Source organism: Nerophis lumbriciformis, linkage group LG09 (genome assembly GCF_033978685.3).
Source record: "Nerophis lumbriciformis linkage group LG09, RoL_Nlum_v2.1, whole genome shotgun sequence".
Taxonomy (NCBI): Eukaryota; Metazoa; Chordata; class Actinopteri; order Syngnathiformes; family Syngnathidae; genus Nerophis; species Nerophis lumbriciformis.
The window spans coordinates 46,712,032-46,730,280 of NC_084556.2; the positions used below are offsets into that span (position 1 = coordinate 46,712,032).

At 43.4% G+C, this 18,249-nt stretch overlaps 2 protein-coding genes across 3 annotated transcripts in view; one reads left to right on the forward strand and one right to left on the reverse strand.

Moving 5' to 3' along the window:
* The window catches only part of c2cd2 (C2 calcium dependent domain containing 2), a 54,903-nt gene extending 47,470 nt beyond the window's left edge, over positions 1-7,433 (reverse strand). For both annotated transcript variants that reach the window (XM_061963069.1, XM_061963070.2), the window contains exon 1: positions 6,710-7,433. In XM_061963069.1, the coding sequence (XP_061819053.1) occupies positions 6,710-6,988 (279 nt within the window). In that variant the 5' untranslated portion in view covers positions 6,989-7,433. The remainder of the gene's footprint in view (positions 1-6,709) is intronic.
* Positions 7,434-8,055: 622 nt separating this feature from the next.
* On the forward strand, positions 8,056-17,575 carry atg101 (autophagy related 101). Its single transcript, XM_061963068.2, has 2 exons — positions 8,056-8,793; positions 13,199-17,575. Exons 1-2 carry the CDS (start codon positions 8,542-8,544, stop codon positions 13,601-13,603), a joined length of 657 nt encoding a protein of 218 aa, XP_061819052.1. The 5' UTR covers positions 8,056-8,541; the 3' UTR covers positions 13,604-17,575.
* Positions 17,576-18,249: the final 674 nt, after the last annotated feature.

An 18,249-nucleotide genomic window follows, 5' to 3' on the forward strand; every position in this document is an offset into this window, starting at 1 on the left:
CACCGCCTCGGGATTTACCAGTGAGAGTTCTGGTCCTGTCTGACCGAAACATAGTTAGCCCCTCGATGCTAACTGCCTCGTCCGGAACGGATGGTTTCAGCCACGTTTCTGTTAGAAATATGGCGCAACAGTCTCTCATCTCGCGTCTTGCATTTAAATCCAGCTTAAGGTAGTCCAGTTTGTTCTCCAGTGAGCGGACATTTGAAAGCAGGATGGAAAGAAGCGGCGTTCTGTGAGGGTTAGCCTTTAGCTTTGTTGTTAGCCCCGCTCGGCATCCCCGCTTCTGCTTCCGATCACACCGCTTCCGGTCCCCGCTGGTACTAGGCTCCGCTGCTTCACAGGCCACTGGATGTAGCCGGCATAGAATTTCGATGCTAGCGAGGAGGTCCAACGTATACGCATCTTTCGGTCCAAAACGGCCCAATCTGTCCACATCCAGAATTGTCTGGCGGTCGTATGTTACCACAGAGTGTCCACGCTGGAAGCCAGCTATGAAATTCACGGAATTTACCGGTATATTAATGACACAATCTTCTTGACTTTGAATACTCTGCACACGAGCGAATGAATTGCATACTTAGTCAACAGACATTAGAGATGCGCGGTTTGCGGGCACAACCGCGGAGTCCGCGGATTATCCGCGGATCGGGCGGATGAAATTTAAAAAAATTAGATTTTATCCGCAGGTCGGGTCGGGTCGGGCGGTTGAAATAAAAAAAATTAGATTTTAAATAGATTCAGGCGGGTGGCAGTTAAACCAATTCGGACATATATATACATAGTTAAATGTTGTTACCCACATACGAAAAACGAGCAGGCACCTGCTGCATATGCCACAACAGAAAAAAAAAAAAAAAGAGATGGACACTTTTACGGAGTGGAGAAGGGACGCCTCGCCGGGGTCTGGGACCGAAGCCCCTTCCCCCGAGAGGGCCCCACCGGGAGCCGTAGCTGAGGCGATCCGCGAGAAGGGCCCGACGCACGTGCAGGGTCACCACCGCGCCCACCGCACCGACACCCCGCCTCGTCCGCCTTCGCCGCGGCCGGCGTCACGCGCAGCAGGTAAGCAGCTTACCTGCCCGCCACCCCCGTGGCCGGGGGCTCGTAATAGGGGTCACTCCGCGCGCTCCGCCCGCGCAGCTTACCTGCCCGCCACCCCTGTTGCCGGGGGCGCGTAACAGGGGTCACTCCGCGCGCAGTGCGCTCACGAAAGGGGTGGGGCTCACCCTGGTTGATATAGACAGCAGCGGTGGCCATGGAAGTCGGAACCCGCTAAGGAGTGTGTAACAACCCACCTGCCGAATCAACTAGCCCTGAAAATGGATGGCGCTGGAGCGTCAGGACCATACCCGGCCGTCGCCGGCAGCGAGACGCGCTTGGAGGTGCGCTCAGCGCGGCTCCCATATGATTGCGCACTGGTGTGCGTCTGGGTCGTGACAGCATGGCACGCGAATGTCTGTGCTGCATTGGATCAGTCTCCTTTCTTTAACAGGCAAAAGCTTTATAACCTCACTAATGCCTTGCATCGTCTATATTAGATATATAACAACGGGCGGGTGCGGGCGGGTGCGGTTCTGATCAAATGTTACATCGGGTGGATGGCGGATGGTTGACGACTTTCTGATGCGGTTGCGGATGAAATAATGGCCTATCCGCGCATCTCTAACAGACATACATGTCACACTAAGGGTGGCAAAATGAACAATGCCAACACTGTCATAGACATGTGCCATATAGTGAAGCTACAAACCCCGTTTCCATATGAGTTGGGAAATTGTGTTAGATGTAAATATAAACGGAATTTGCATGTTCTCCCCGTGACTGCGTGGGTTCCCTCCGGGTACTCCGGCTTCCTCCCACTTCCAAAGACATGCACCTAGGGATAAGTTGATTGGCAACACTAAATTGGCCCTAGTGTGTGGATGTGAGTGTGAATGTTGTCTGTCTATCTGTGTTGGCCCTGCGATGAGGTGGCGACTTGTCCAGGGTGTACCCCGCCTTCCGCCCGAATGCAGCTGAGATAGGCTCCAGCGCCCCCCCGCGACCCCAAAAGGGAATAAGCGGTAGAAAATGGATGGATGGACAATGATTTGCAAATCATTTTCAACCCATATTCAGTTGAATATGCTACAAAGACCACATATTTGATGTTCAAACTGATAAACTTTTTTTTTTTTTAAATAATCATTAACTTTTGAATTTGATGCCAGCAACACGTGACAAAGAAGTTGGGAAAGGTGGCAATAAATACTGATAAAGTTGAGGAATGCTCATCAAACACTTATTTGTAACATCCCACAGGTGAACAGGCAAATTGGGAACGGTGGGTGCCATGATTGGGTATAAAAGTAGATTCCATGAAATGCTCAGTCATTCACAAACAAGGATGGGGCGAGGGTCACCACTTTGTCAACAAATGCGTGAGCAAATTGTTGAACAGTTTAAGAAAAACCTTTCTCAACCAGCTATTGCAAGAAATTTAGGGATTTCACCATCTACAGTCCGTAATATCATCAAAGGGTTCAGATAATCTGGAGAAATCACTGCACGTAAGCAGCTAAGCCTCTGACCTTCGATCATTCAGGCTGTACTGCATCAGCAAGGGACATCAGTGTGTAAAGGATATCACCACATGAGCTCAGGAACACTTCAGAAACCCACTGTCAGTGACTACAGTTGGTCACTACATCTGTAAGTGCAAGTTAAAACTCGCCTATGCAAGGCGAAAACCGTTTATCAACAACACCCAGAAACGCAGTCGGCTTCGCTGGGCCTGAGCTCATCTAAGATGGACTGATACAAAGTGGAAAAGTGTTCTGTGGTCTGACGAGTCCACATTTCAAATTGTTTTGGGAAACTGTGGACGTCGTGTCCTCCGGACCAAAGAAGAAAAGAACCATCCGGATTGAAATAGGCGCAAAGTTGAAAAGCCAGCATCTGTGATGGTATGGGGGTGTATTAGTGCCTAAGGCATGGGTAATTTACACATCTGTGAAGGCGTCATTAATGCTGAAAGGTACATACAGGTTTTGGAGCAACATATGTTGCCATCCAAGCAACGTTACCATGGATGCCCCTGCTTATTTCAGCAAGACAATGCCAAGCCACGTGTTACATCAACGTGGCTTCATAGTAAAAGAGTGCGGGTACTAGACTGGCCTGCCTGTAGTTCAGACCTGTCTCCCATTGAAAATGTGTGGAGCATTATGAAGCTTAAAATACCACAACGGAGACCCCCGGACTGTTGAACAACTTAAGCTGTACATCAAACAAGAATGGGAAAGAATTCCACCTGAGAAGCTTAAAAAATGTGTCTCCTCAGTTCCCAAACGTTTACTGAGTGTTGTTAAAAGGAAAGGCCATGGAACACAGTGGTGAACATGCCCTTTCCCAACTACTTTGGCACGTGTTGCAGCCATTAAATTCTAAGTTGATTATTATTTGCAAAAAAAATAAAGTTTATGAGTTAGAACATCAAATATCTTGTCTTTGTAGTGCATTCAATTGAATATGGGTTGAAAAGGATTTGCAAATCATTGTATTCCGTTTATATTTACATCTAACACAATTTCCCAACTCATATGGAAACGGGGTTTGTACACTAAACAACGACAAACACATTTTGGAAGAATATTTGCACCGAAACACAACAAAAACACTACAGAACAAGTAGTGTTTCTTATAAGTATCATCTCTGCAGGACGAGGAATAGCTAAACATGCTTCACTACACAACGTACGTAGCTCACCGGCGTCACAATGTAAACAAATGCCATTGGTGGATCTCCATTGACATCCACTGTAATGATACCACGTATAATAGCGTATCTAGTTGATACCACTATGATTACATCGATATTTTCTAACACAAACGCCATGGGTGGATCTAAACCTGACATCCACTGTAATGATACCAAGTAAAAAAGCGGATCGAGTCGATACTACTATGATTACGTCTATATTTTTGGGCATCACAACATCTTCTTTTGTTTAAAAAAAATGTATATTATGTTTATAAACTCAGGAAATATGTCCCTGGACACATGAGGACTTTGAATATGACCAATGTATGATCCTGTAACTACTTGATATCGGATTCCATCCATCCATCCATCTTCTTCCGCTTATCCGAGGTCGGGTCGCGGGGGCAGCAGCCTAAGTAGCCCAGGCTTCCCTCTCCCCAGCCACTTCGTCCAGCTCCTCCCGGGGGATCCCGAGGCGTTCCCAGGCCAGCCGGGAGAGATAGTCTTCCCAACGTGTCCTGGGTCTTCCCTGTGGCCTCCTACCGGTCGGACGTGCCCGAAACACCTCCCTAGGGAGGCGTTCGGGTGGCACCATAACCAGATGCACGAACCAGCAGGAGCAGCGGCTTTACTTTGAGCTCCCCCCGGATGGCAGAGCTTCTCACCCTATCTCTAAGGGAGAGAGCCCCGCCACCTGGCGGAGGAAACTCATTTCGGCCGCTTGTACCCGTGATCTTGTCCTTTCGGTCATGACCCAAAGCTCATGACCATAGGTGAGGATGGGAACGCAGATCGACCGGTAAATATCGGATTGATACCCAAATTTGTGGTATCATCCAAAACTAATGTAAAGTATCAAACAACAGAAGAATAAGTGATTATTACATTTTAACAGAAGTGTAGATAGAACATATTGAAACAGAAAGTAAGCAGATATTAACAGTAAATGAACAAGTAGATGAATAATTCACTTTCAACCACTTGTCCTTAATAATTTTGACAAAATAATAGACTGGAAAATGACAATACTTCTAAATCACTAATCCTCGTCTCCATGGCGACAGATAAAGTAAGTTTCTTACAAGTATCATCTCTGCAGGACGAGGAATAGCTAAACATGCTTCACTACACACCGTAGCTCACCGGCGTCACAATGTAAACAAACGCCAGGGGTGGATCGAAACCTGACATCCACTGTAATGATACCAAGTAAAAAAGCGTATTGAGTCGGATTACGTCTATATTTTTGGGCATCACAACATCTTCTTTCTTTTTTAAAACATGTATATTATGTTTATAAACTCAGGAAATATGTCCCTGGACACACGAGGACTTTGAATATGACCAATGTATGATCCTGTAACTACTTGATATCGGATTGATACCCAATTTTGTGGTATCATCCACAACTAATGTAAAGTATCAAAGAAGAGAAGAATAAGTGATTATTACATTTCAACAGAAGTGTAGATAGAACATGTTGAAACAGAAAGTAAGCAGATATTAACAGTAAATGAATCAAATCAAATCAAATCAACTTTATTTATAAAGCACATTTAAAATTTACCACAGGGGTAGCCAAAGTGCTGTACAATGAGCAGGTTAAAAGATAAAACGAGTACCGAGCAAACACAACACAACACAAACAGAACACGATAAAAAATAAATAATTAAAATAGAATTAATAAAAACATAAAAACATAAAAACAGGATCACAGCAGGTGTATTATGGGGCGCCATTGCAGGATGGATATCACTCAGTGTTAAAAGCCATGGAATAAAAGTATGTTTTTAAGAGAGATTTAAAAACAGGAAGAGAGGAGGCTTGTCTAACACTCAGGGGTAGGTCGTTCCAGAGCTTGGGAGCAGCAACGGCGAAAGCTCTGTCACCTCTAAGCTTCAGCCTTGTGACAGGGACCGTCAACAGCAGCTGATCGGCTGATCTTAAGGATCGGGTGGGGCAGTAAGGCTGAAGGAGGTCGGAGAGATAGGTTGGCGCAAGGTTGTTTAGACATTTAAAAACAAATAAAAGGAGTTTAAAATGTATTCGGTAACGCACAGGGAGCCAGTGAAGGGACGCTAAAATAGGGGTGATGTGCTCACGTCTGCGGGTCTGTGTTAGCAGACGAGCAGCAGAGTTCTGCACGAACAAGAAGAGAAATAATCCATTTTTACAGCTTTATTAATTATAGATTAATAATTCATTTTCTACCACTTGTCCTTAATAATGTTGACAAAATAATAGAATGATAAATGACTGACACAATATGTTACTGAATATGTCAGCAGCTAAATTAGGAGGCTTTGTTTGTTTACTGGGCTTCACGGTGGCAGAGGGGTTAGTGCATCTGCCTCACAATACGAAGGTCCTGAGTAGTCATGGGTTCAATCCCGGGCTCGGGATCTTTCTGTGTGGAGTTTGCATGTTCTCCCCGTGACTGCGTGGGTTCCCTCCGGGTACTCCGGCTTCCTCCCACTTCCAAAGACATGCACCTGGGGATAAGTTGATTGGCAACACTAAATTGGCCCTAGTGTGTGGATGTGAGTGTGAATGTTGTCTGTCTATCTGTGTTGGCCCTGCGATGAGGTGGCGACTTGTCCAGGGTGTACCCCGCCTTCCGCCCGATTGTAGCTGAGATAGGCTCCAGCGCCCCCCGCGACCCCAAAGGGAATAAGCGGTAGAAAATGGATGGATGGATGGATGTTTGTTTACTTACTACTAAAAGACAAGTTGTCTCGTATGTTGATTATTTTATTTAAGGACACAATTGCAATAAGAAACATGTTTAATGTACCCTAAGATTTTTTTTTGTTAAAATAAAGCCAATAATGACATGTTGTTGTGGTCCCCTTTATTTAGAAAAGTACCGAAATACTTTTGGTACCAACATATTGACAACACTAATACACACCCACTGGCAGAAATGTAGATCGGTCCCTATGCTAATAGATGCTTTTACAACTTACCCCACTCTTCTCCCTGGATTGAGCGTTCAAAGCGCTGCACCACGCTGCTCTCCACTGACTCTTCCAGCTATTCAGTGACAGCGCCCATCGCAGCAGCGAGGCGGCTTCCTCCTTCGCCGCATTGTCCCCCGCTGCCGTCTTCCTCCACCGTGCTGCCCTTAGTTGGAAATACTGAGCCAAATACAGTAGCAGGGTAACCAGGGAAGCGATAAAAAGCGTGACCATACATAGCCACTGCGGATCGTCCACACCAAAATATGAACTTTGCGCGTTGGACATGTTTTGATGGAGCCAAGACTGGAGCTTAACACACCCGCTGCATCATCGTTGTTGTTATTTACCCGCGTAAATAACAAACATAGTTACCGTAATTACTAATTAACGCAGAGCCTATATTACCGTAGTGCCCTCAACCCCCAAAACAACCGATGCCTCTTGTCCATGTCGCTCCATAAATCCAGCTGAAAGTCTCAAACTGTACACTTCGACAGCTTTTTAGAACCTTGCGGCAAAGCTAAAAGTGATTTGTCGAGGCGACATGATCAAACATCTGCATTCTATTCCTTCGTTAGCTTGTTTTGGCTAATCCCCGCTGAGGCTCGCGTCACCGAGCTCATTGGCGGCGGGAGCTCCCAAAGTTACCCGCGTCCAAAAAAAAAAAAGGGAACGATGTCGGAAGTCAGCGGTTAGGCGTCAGTGGATACGTTCCGGTTTTGAAAGAAAGTTTCAAGCGGTTAAAATAACAAAAATATCTAAAAAAACAACAACAAATCCGCCAAACTCGTGTTGTATGTGCGGTGTAATTGTAGGGCAAGTTCTGGAAGGGATATGTGGCACAAACTGTAACTCCCACAATGCACCGCGCCAATTTACTGTAATTTCCACAATGCACCGCGCGAAATAATGACATGTGTGTTTTAATAATGCTAAAAAAAAAACATCAATATATTTGGGCCAAATTGTCCGAATATATTTTTCAAACATATTGGTTTTTTTCGTTTACTGTATTGTAATATTGTATATTGAACCAAGTGACTTGCCGTTGATTGTGCAACTGACATCATTACTTTGCAGCGTTGCCAGATGTACGCTATTTAAACAAAATATGATGAGGTGGCGACTTGTCCAGGGTGTACCCCGCCTTCCGCCCGATTGTAGCTGAGATAGGCTCCAGCGACCCCAAAGGGAATACGCGGTAGAAAATGGATGGATGGATGTGTTATAATTTCACCGTCTTTACGATCAGTAATTCCTATAATGTGGCATCATTTGACCTTTCAATAAATGAGCAAACACAAACAAGATACATATTGTACAGCGACGGGTGTTTATTGTATTGTGTGGCGTTTTACAGTCAGGCCGGGTCTCTTATAGTGAGTCAGTTTATTCTATGGTAATACATCATAATAATTCATTTTAGATTTATGTATCAGAGTAACGTCAAATCAGGTGCATACAATACTTTCCCTCAAAATACGTTGAACTTTTCAGTACGGTAAATTGTCTTTTCACGTCTGGCAACGCGATTACAGCGTTTCCGGTTCTTTCAGTAGCGAGCGTTCAACTAGTTAGCTTGTTGCTAGCACAAGCTAGCACAACAGTACTTGACAAAACTAACTATTGACATTGTAGGTGGACATGTGGCGTCACACAACACTCCTTTGATTCCTATAATACTACCACGCATAATATTGGAGCGATATATCCGTCCGTGACAAAGTAGGTGTTTAGCAAGGGCGTCGCCGCCCAAGCTAACGTAGCTGTAGCTTGGAAACAGACGCCATTGCCACCGTCTTCAGAGTCATCGCGGTTCAAATCCGTTTGGCCTGGCGATGAATTGTCGATCGGAGCTGCTGGAAGTAACGGTGGAGGCGAGGCAGGTGGAAGAAGCAATATTGTCTCTGATGCACACCATTTTGCTGCACCGCAGCACTGGCAAGTTTCACTACAAAAAGGAAGGGACTTATTCTATTGGTACCGTTGGCACCTTGGACTTCGACTGCGATTTCATCGACTTCACTTTTGTCAGAGTGTCCTCAGAAGAACTCGACAGGGTGATCAGAAAAGCTGTGTCTGAATTCAAGGTAATTATGTTGACATTGTGCCGTACTCACTAAGAATATATATATCTATACCCATCCATCCATCCATCTTCTTCCGCTTATCCGAGGTCGGGTCGCGGGGTCAGCAGCCTAAGCAGGGAAGCCCAGACTTTCCTCTCCCCAGCCACTTTGTCCTGCTCTTCTCGGGGGATCCCGAGGCGTTCCCAGACTAGCCGGGAGAGATAGTCTTCCCAACGTGTCCTGGGTCTTCCCCGTGGCCTCCTACCGGTCGGACGTGCCCTAAACAACTCCCTAGGGAGGCGTTCGGGTGGCATCCTGACCGGATGCCCGAACCACCTCATCTGGCTCCTCTCGATGTGGAGGAGCAGCGGCTTTACTTTGAGCTCCCCCCGGATGGCAGAGCTTCTTACCCTATCTCTAAGGGAGAGCCCCGCCACCCGGTGGAGGAAACTCATTTCGGCCGCTTGTACCCGTGATCTTGTCCTTTCGGTCACTTGTTTTTATATTTGCGTAGTACAATGGCTTGGAAAGGTATCTATATTCCATCATCAGACAACTACTGTAAACAATTGGTTACACTCCGATTAAAGAGGGCTAAATGCTTTGGCACAGCATCTTTTGTGTGTAAATTAAAGAAAGTAAATCATGCATTATGTAGGGATTGGAGATATGGCCTAAACTCACAAAATACAGTATTTTCCGCACTATTAGCCGCACCTAAAAACCACAAATTTACTCAAAAGCTGACAGTGCGGCTTATAACCCGGTGCGCTTTATATATGGATTAATATTAAGATTCATTTTCATAAAGTTTCGGTCTCGCAACTACGGTAAACAGCCGCCATCTTTTTTCCCCGTAGAAGAGGAAGTGCTTCTTCTTCTACGCAAGCAACCGCCAAGGTAAGCACCCGCCCCCATAGAACAGGAAGCGCTTCTTCTTCTACTGTAAGCAACCACCCGCCCCGGTAGAAGAAGAAGAAGCGCGCGGATATTACGTTTCATTTCCTTTGTGTGTTTACATCTGTAAAGACCACAAAATGGCTCCTACTAAGCGACAGTTTTCCGGTTCATGAAAAGACGCAGTCTCTCCATCCTAACACGGACTACTATTTCACAGCAACTGCCTAAAGACTTTCAAGAAAAGCTGGCTACTTTCCGTGCATATTGTAAAAACAAGATAGCTGAAAAAAAGATCCGGCCAGAGAACATTATCAACATGGACGAGGTTCCACTGACTTTTGATATTCCTGTGAACCGCACTGTGGATACAACGGGAGCACGTACGGTGAATATTCGCACCACAGGGAATGAGAAGTCATCCTTCACTGTGGTTCTAGCTTGCCATGCTAATGGCCAGAAACTTCCACCCATGGTAATATTCAAAAGGAAGACCTTGCCAAAAGAGACCTTTCCAGCCGGCGTCATCATAAAAGCTAACTCGAAGGGATGGATGGATGAAGAAAAGATGAGCGAGTGGTTAAGGTAAGTTTACGCGAAGAGGCCGGGTGGCTTTTTTCACGCAGCTCCGTCCATGTTGATATACGACTCCATGCGCGCCCACATCACGCTGGTTTTTAATATATTATTAAAGTTTGACTGACCTATCCGACTGTTTTTTTGACATTCCTTTAGCGCAGTTAGATGCGGCTTATAACACGGGGCGGCTTATAGGTGGACAAAGTTTTGAAATATGCCGTTCATTGAAGGCGCGGCTTTTAACCCAGGGCGGCTTATGGTGCGGAAAATACGGTACATTGCAGCCTTCTGTGTTAACGGCCAATAGGGCTGCACAATATTGAGAAAAAAAACCAATCGCGTTTTTTTTTCTACAAAATTGCGATTATATATATATATATATATATATATATATATATTTATTTTTTTTATTTTTTATTATTATTTATTTATTTTAAATTGCATAAATAAAATAAATGATAAATGGGTTATACTTGTATAGCGCTTTTCTACCTTCAAGGTACTCAAAGCGCTTTGACAGTATTACCACATTCACCCATTCACACACACATTCACAGACTGATGGCGGGAGCTGCCATGCAAGGCGCATAGAACTGTAAAAATAATGAGTGAAGGAATACATGTTACTTATAAACTGTCAATCGATATTTTTTGTCTCAAGGTGCCACACAGAACAATATGCAATAATTTACTTTCAAAAATATTTGGCTTCATGCAGACATAGCTTTTGTCAACAACATGCTCTTTAGCTGAATAAATACTCGATTAAAACTACACAGTGATTATAATGTATTGTAATAATATATAATAATGCAAACAACCATTTAAAAGGATATATACTCTAGATTTCTCGTTACTGTAGAATTGTCTACCGTGTATTGCCATTGGAAGGTAAATAACATTGTTATCCTAAAAGAATATACAAAACATGTAATAAAAAATGTAACCTAAATAATGAACATCTCAAAGTGCATTTTTCTCAGATGGAAAAAGGAAGTCGGGGTGCTGTGTTGTTTATTGCTATGACGTGATCGCGACGGGATTTTTACTCGTTCGTCCATGTTGATGGGCTTATATTGCCCATCCGATTTGAAGCTGAAATATTCCCACAAAGGCACATTTGGCTTTATAATATCAATCAATCAATCAATCAATCAATCAAAGTTTACTTGTATAGCCCTAAATCACGAGTGTCTCAAAGGGCTGCACAAGCCACAACGACATCTTCGGCTCAGATCCCACTTCAGGGCAAGAAAAAACTAAACCCAATGAGATACCTTATGTTTCCTCCTAATTTGTGTTACTTTGCGGCACTTCTCACTGGTGAGTCGCAAGGCTCTCTGGACTGTGTGTGTGTGTCCGCGGGGCGGCACCCCGCTTTTGTCTCTACAGAGACAAAGTTGATAATTGCTGAAAAGAGGCGTCACTCTGTTCAGTTGATTCTACTGTTAAATAAACGCGCTCAAGTGCTGAGAGCGATGCACAAAGTAAGACATCGTTTGAGACGCGAACAAACGCCAGACTCAACAATTCTGATTGACGAACATGTCTGGCACTCAAATGCCGGTCCATGGCGTATTAAAAAAAAAAAAAGACCTCAGCCTCTTGCGGTTATTAACCGCACCGATTTAAAATCTCGATGTTGATTCGATTCAATTCATCATGCTGCCCTCATGGGCAAACTACTTAGAAAATGTAGTAAGCTAAGCTACAAGTTATTCTCGATTAAATGTAGCTAAGCTACAGGGTACGCTATCCCCGGTGAATTACAAGCTTGTAAGTAGCATATGCATATATATTAGGGCTGCAACAACTAATCGATTAAAATCGATTATAAAAATAGTAGGTGATTAATTTAGTCATCGATTCGTTGGATCTGTGCTATGCGCATGCGCAGAGGCTTTTTTTTTTAATACTTTTTTTTTATAAACCTTTATTTAAAAACTGCAACATGTACAAACAGCTGAGAAACAATAATCAAAATAAGTATGGTGCCAGTATGCTGGTTTTTTTCAATAAAATACTGGAAAGGATAGAAATGTAGTTTGTCTCTTTTATCCGATTATTAATCGATTAATCAAAGTAATAATCGACAGATTAATCGATTATCAAATTAACCGTTAGTTGCAGCCCTAATATATATATATATATATATATATATATATATATATATATATATATATATAAAACATGCATTAAGCTACAGATCCCCATTTAACATCATTCATATATATGGGCCTACATGTATAATATCAATATATATATCAATATCAATGACTAAGTCTTTTTAGCACAATTATAATCAGACAAAAACTCAGGATGGCGGTGTGCAATATCAATTAAATATAATTCCTTATTCCCTTTTATGACATGCAAAATGTGGAGCAAAATTAATTAAATAGTGCAAAATAACTAAACACAAGCAAAAACTACCATTGGCTCTGATTCAAATACTTTGGCTTTTTCACTTAAAGCCCTCGTATGTCCAGGGACTTACGGTAATTCAATAACAATAACAAAAACGTCCAAAACAATTTTGTGATTAAAACCACATTGATCTAAGCATTGAGTATGGACTATACACTGACTAATACTGTTCTTGTTTACATTCGAGAGCCCTAGCTTATTGTATCCTCCTATAGTGTGTAGTGAAGCATGTTTAGTTAGTCTCTGTCCTCCAGTGATTGATATTTTTAAAAACTTAGAAGTAGCTTTGCACTGTGGAGGGATGTTAGTTGCTATCGAGGACGCTACATTACGCTGAGGATGCTTATTGATGTTAACAGGCACACATGTCAACTTGTGTAACTAAAGTATTAAAAGCTCCATTGTCAATTCATATCATTTATGTTGTCCATATTGCGCAACCCTAGCATAGTTTCCAAATCTGAATGACAAAGTCTAGAGTGAGTACCAGTCATTTGACAGCTGTCATTATGTTTGTCTACAGGACGCATTAAGCATCTCGGGCAGCGATGGCATCGGTCAAATCTCCCTGGAGTTCTACCAGAAGAAGAAGTCTCGTTGGCCCTTTTCTGACGAGTGCATCCCCTGGGAGGTGTGGAGCATCAAAGTCAACGTGGTCAACCTCGCCAATGAGCAGGAGAGACAGATCTGCCGGGAGAAAGTGGGCGAGAAACTGGGCGAAAAGGTGATCAACGTGGTGGAAGTCATCAATCGCCACGAGTACCTGCCCAAGATGCCCACCCAGTCGGAAGTGGACAACGTGTTTGACACCAGTCTGAGGGATGTGCAGCCATACCTGTACAAGATCACGTACCAGATCACGGACTGTCTGGGCACCTCTGTCAGCACCACCATGAGAAGGCTGATCAAGGACACGCTGGCACTGTGACGTGTCAACACGTTTGCATATGTTGATACCGGAAGCTGAAAACAATACATTTTGACTCTAAGATAAAACGGCCATTTCCCCTTTAGGGGTTTTCCCTTAAAAGGACACATCTTTAGGGAAGTTGTAGCAGATCGTTGCAAATGTCCAAATTATTTATTGTTTGTCATTACTGCAAATCTCATAAGATGTTTTTAATAAGTAATCAACTGACACGATTATTGAAGTTGTTTACATTCCTCTGCATATTTATTTATTGTATATCTGTGATTAAAAATTTGAATTAAATATTGTCTTATATATATTCCATCCATCCATTTTCTACCGCTTATTCCCTTTGGGGTCGCGGGGGGCGCTGGAGCCTATCTCAGCTACAATCGGGCGGAAGGCGGGGTACAACCTGGACAAGTCGCCACCTCATCGCAGGGCCAACACAGATAGACAGACAACATTCACACTCACATCCACACACTAGGGCCAATTTAGTGTTGCCAATCAACTTATCCCCAGGTGCATGTCTTTGGAAGTGGGAGGAAGCCGGAGTACCCGGAGGGAACCCACGCAGTCACGGGGAGAACATGCAAACTCCACACAGAAAGATCCCGAGCCCGGGATTGAACCCAAGACTACTCAGGACCTTCGTATTTAATATATATATTTTATTTAAACTCCGCCAAGGCTGCCCTTTGTCACCGATTCTGTTCATAACATTTATGGACAGAATTTCTAGGCGCAGTCAGGGTGTTGAGGGTATCTGGTTTGGTGGCTGCAGGATTAGGTCTCTGCTTTTTGCAGATGGTGTGGTCCTGATGGCTTCATCTGGCCAAGATCTACAGCTCCCACTAGATCGGTTCACAGCAGAGTGTGAAGAGACTGGAATGGGAATCGGCACCTCCAAGTCCGAGTCCATGGTTCTCACCCGGAAAAGGGTGGAGTGCCATCTCCGGGTTGAGGAGGAGATCTTGCCCCAAGTGGAGGAGTTCAAGTACCTCGGAGTCTTGTTCACGAGTGAGGGAAGAGTGGATCGTGAGATCGACAGGCGGATCGGTGCGGCGTCTTCAGTAATGCGGACGCTGTATCTGTCCGTTGTGGTGAAGAAGGAGCTGAGCCGGAAGGCAAAACTCTCAATTTACTGGTCGATCTACGTTCCCATCCTCACCTATGGTCATGAGCTTTGGGTTATGACCGAAAGGACAAGATCACGGGTACAAGCGGCCAAAATTAGTTTCCTCCGCCGGGTGGCGGTGCTCTCCCTTAGAGATAGGGTAAGAAGCTCTGTCATCCGGGAGGAGCTCAAAGTAAAGATGCTGCTCCTCCACATCGAGAGGAGCCAGATGAGGTGGTTCGGGCATCTGGTCAGGATGCCACCTGAACGCTTCCAGGGGGAGGTGTTTCGGGCACGTCCGACCGGTAGGAGGCCACAGGGAAGACCCAGGACACGTTGGGAAGACTATCTCTCCCGGCTGGCCTGGGAACGCCTCGGGATCAAAGTGGCTGGGGAGAGGGAAGTCTGGGCTTCCCTGCTTAGTCTGCTGCCCTCGCGACCCGACCTCCGATAAGCGGAAGAAGATAGATGGATGGATGAATTGTCTTATATATAAGTTGTGGGTTTCCTCAATACGTATAAAATAATAGGCAGTATGACCCAATACAGGATTTCCACTTTGCCGTTTTCTCAATAAAAGTCACCATTTCTTTTTGCTGAGAAATGTGTAGCGGCCCCTAACATAATCGACCTGCACACAGGAAGTGAACGATCAATTCAATTATTAAACGCACTCAAAGGGGCATTTTTATCAAATTAGTCCAATTGAAGTTTGAAAAGTTACAAACTAAAAAAGGTAGTCATTTTTTTTGTGATTATTGCCAGTGCCGTCATATAGGGGGGAAGTGTAAACATATCTAAGGGCCCACGCTGCCCCACACACAGGCAATTAAAGGGGTAGAGGGGCCCCCACCAATATTATTTTGGGGGGCCCAGGATTCCAAGTAACTGCCCTGATTATTGCAGCCTAAAATGTCTGAAATCGAGGCAGCTTTTTCACAAAGTTGCGATGTTGCGACACTTATTTTTTTTGATTAACATTGAACCAACTTGTGATTTTGAGAATTTGTTTTTAATGTTTAAAGTGTTCCTTGTAAACTTCACCAAACAAGAAAGCAAATGCTGTATTGATGTTTTACTCCTTTTATACCGCAGCGACTCAAAAGTAGACACTAGATAGAAATAAGCACCCGCCTAAAACTCATTGTGAAATTACTGTACTGGTTTAATTCATTATAACTAATAATTATATATAGGGATGTAAATTGATAATATTTTTCCGATAGCGCTTAACGATTCGGTTCTTTAACGGTTCTCTTATCGATTCTTATTTGGAAAAAAAAAGACAACAAAAAGGTTGATTACCATCAATTCTGTCTTTAGTTTAGAGCTAACATGACCTACAAAGCCAACAGTGAGGTCTTAAGAGGTACATATCGTAGAAAATTTTTTATTGAAAATAAATATGAGAAATAAATATTCTATAAAATTGAACAAAATAAAACATACGTGGAAATTACTCAAGAATGTAACATTTACATGATCATTTTTAAAGCATTCAATAATCTTTTGTCATCTCCCTAGAAAATATATTGGTGACACTCAAAATCTTAGAAGGCTTTGTTTAGATTTACAAGATAAAACTATCATATACATAACATGCAACTAGGGTTTTGGTACTTTTCTAAATAAAGGGGACCACAAAAAGTGGCATTATTGGCTTTATTTTAACAAAAAATCTTAGGGTATATTAAACATATGTTTCTTATTGCATATGAAGAACAATTTTATCCTTAAATAAAATAGTGAACATACTAAACAACTTGTCTTTTAGTAGTAAGTAAACAAAGGCTCCTAAAAGGTCTGCTGACATATGCAGGAACATATTGTGTCATTCCCCATTGTATTATTTTGTCAAAATTATAAAAAACAAGCTGTAAAAATTGATTATTAATCCACTTGTTAATTTACTGTTAATATCTGCTTATTTTCCATTTCAACATGTTCTATCTACACTTCTGTTAAAATGTTATTATCATTTATTCTTCTGTTTGGATACTTTACATTAGTTTTGGATGATACCACACATTTAAGTTAAAGTTAAAGTACCAATGATTGTCACACACACACTAGGTGTGGCGAAATTATTCTCTGCATTTGACCCATCACCCTTGATCACCCCCTGGGAGGTGAGGGGAGCAGTGAGCAGCAGCAGTGGCCGCACCCGGGAATCATTTTTGGTGATTTAACCCCCAATTCCCAACCCTTGATCCTGAGTGCCAAGCAGGGAGGTGATGGCTCCCATTTTTAGAGTCTTTGGTGTGACTCGGCCGGGGTTTGAACTCACGACCTACCGATCTAGGTATCGATCCGATACCAAGTAGTTACAGGATCGTCACGCATGTCTTCAAAGCGCTCAATGGTCTCGCCCCAGCTTCCATTAAAGATCTCCTGGACCAACCCACCAGCTCCAGGCTTGGTCGTTGCCTTAGATCGGACAACCAGATGACCCTGAAGGTCCCACGGTCAAACCTCGTGACAAAGGGAGACCGTTCTTTCTCAGTGATGGCACCTAGGCTATGGAATAAGCTCCCTCTGAATATTAAGTCCGCCACCACTCTGAACTCTTTTAGAGCACAGCTTAAAACTCACCTCTTTACCGCAGATGACTTTTGATTTATGTGTTTAGTTTAGATTCCTTTGTGTGTCTCAGTCTCTGTTTTTTTTTGTTTTTTTGTTGTTTCTCCACTCGGGCTGCGCCCCGGGCTGATGTAACAGTTGGTTGGGGGGCGCATAATAAATGAAAATTAAAGCTGCAAGCAGCGATGGACGGGACAGACTTTTGCTGGTGTTTCCTGCCTTTACCCATTCAACATATCTTTACCTGCACATTACCTACCTTCCCTGCATCCTGGGGACACACTGGTGCTTCTTTCTTTCACCCATACAACATATCTATGTAATCATGTAATTTAACCTTCTCTGCCTCGTAAGGTCACACTGGTACTTCCTGCCTGTGCCCATTCAACCTATTTTCACCCGCACATTACCTACCTTCTCTGCATATCGGGGTCACACTTGTGCTTTCTGCTTTTAAGCGACCATCTTGAGACGGCAGCAGCGCAGCAGCATCAGCGCAGCGGTTCTTTGAAGGCTCGTAAAATCAAAATTGGAGCAGTTATGAAAACTCTTTCATCAACTTTTAATCAGAAGGGTTCAATCTCTCTCCTGTGCTAGTTTGAAGCCGACACGACAAACACGCTCAGGAGATAATGTTTAAAAAAAAAGGTGACTGTTTTGACCCCACTTTTGTTTTGAAGGGGAAATTGCAAACTTCCTGTTGATTTTTGCTGGGGGTTGTCAATGAATCAAATGTAGGTCTAAGTGAGACCTACATAGAAGTTTTTGTTTCATGTTTCTACGACATTCCTACCAGAAGTTACAAGCTGTTTTGTCTGTGTTTTCTTCCTAGGAGCAGTTTTGTCTTGTGTTTTCTTCCTAGGAGGCGCTAGAGCGCAATTTTGAGTTTTCGGTTTGTTTGTTTTTTTTATCGCAATTTCCGCCAGTCCTGAAGTGTATGTCCAGTTTGGTGAGTTTTGAAGCA

Excerpts from the sequence above, each read along its gene's own strand:
- atg101 (XM_061963068.2), top strand. The coding sequence starts at position 8,542 with ATGAATTGTCGATCGGAGCTGCTGGAAGTAACGGTGGAGGCGAGGCAG. Across the intron at positions 8,794-13,198 it reads AAGCTGTGTCTGAATTCAAG|GACGCATTAAGCATCTCGGG; the intron begins GTAATTATGTTG and ends GTTTGTCTACAG.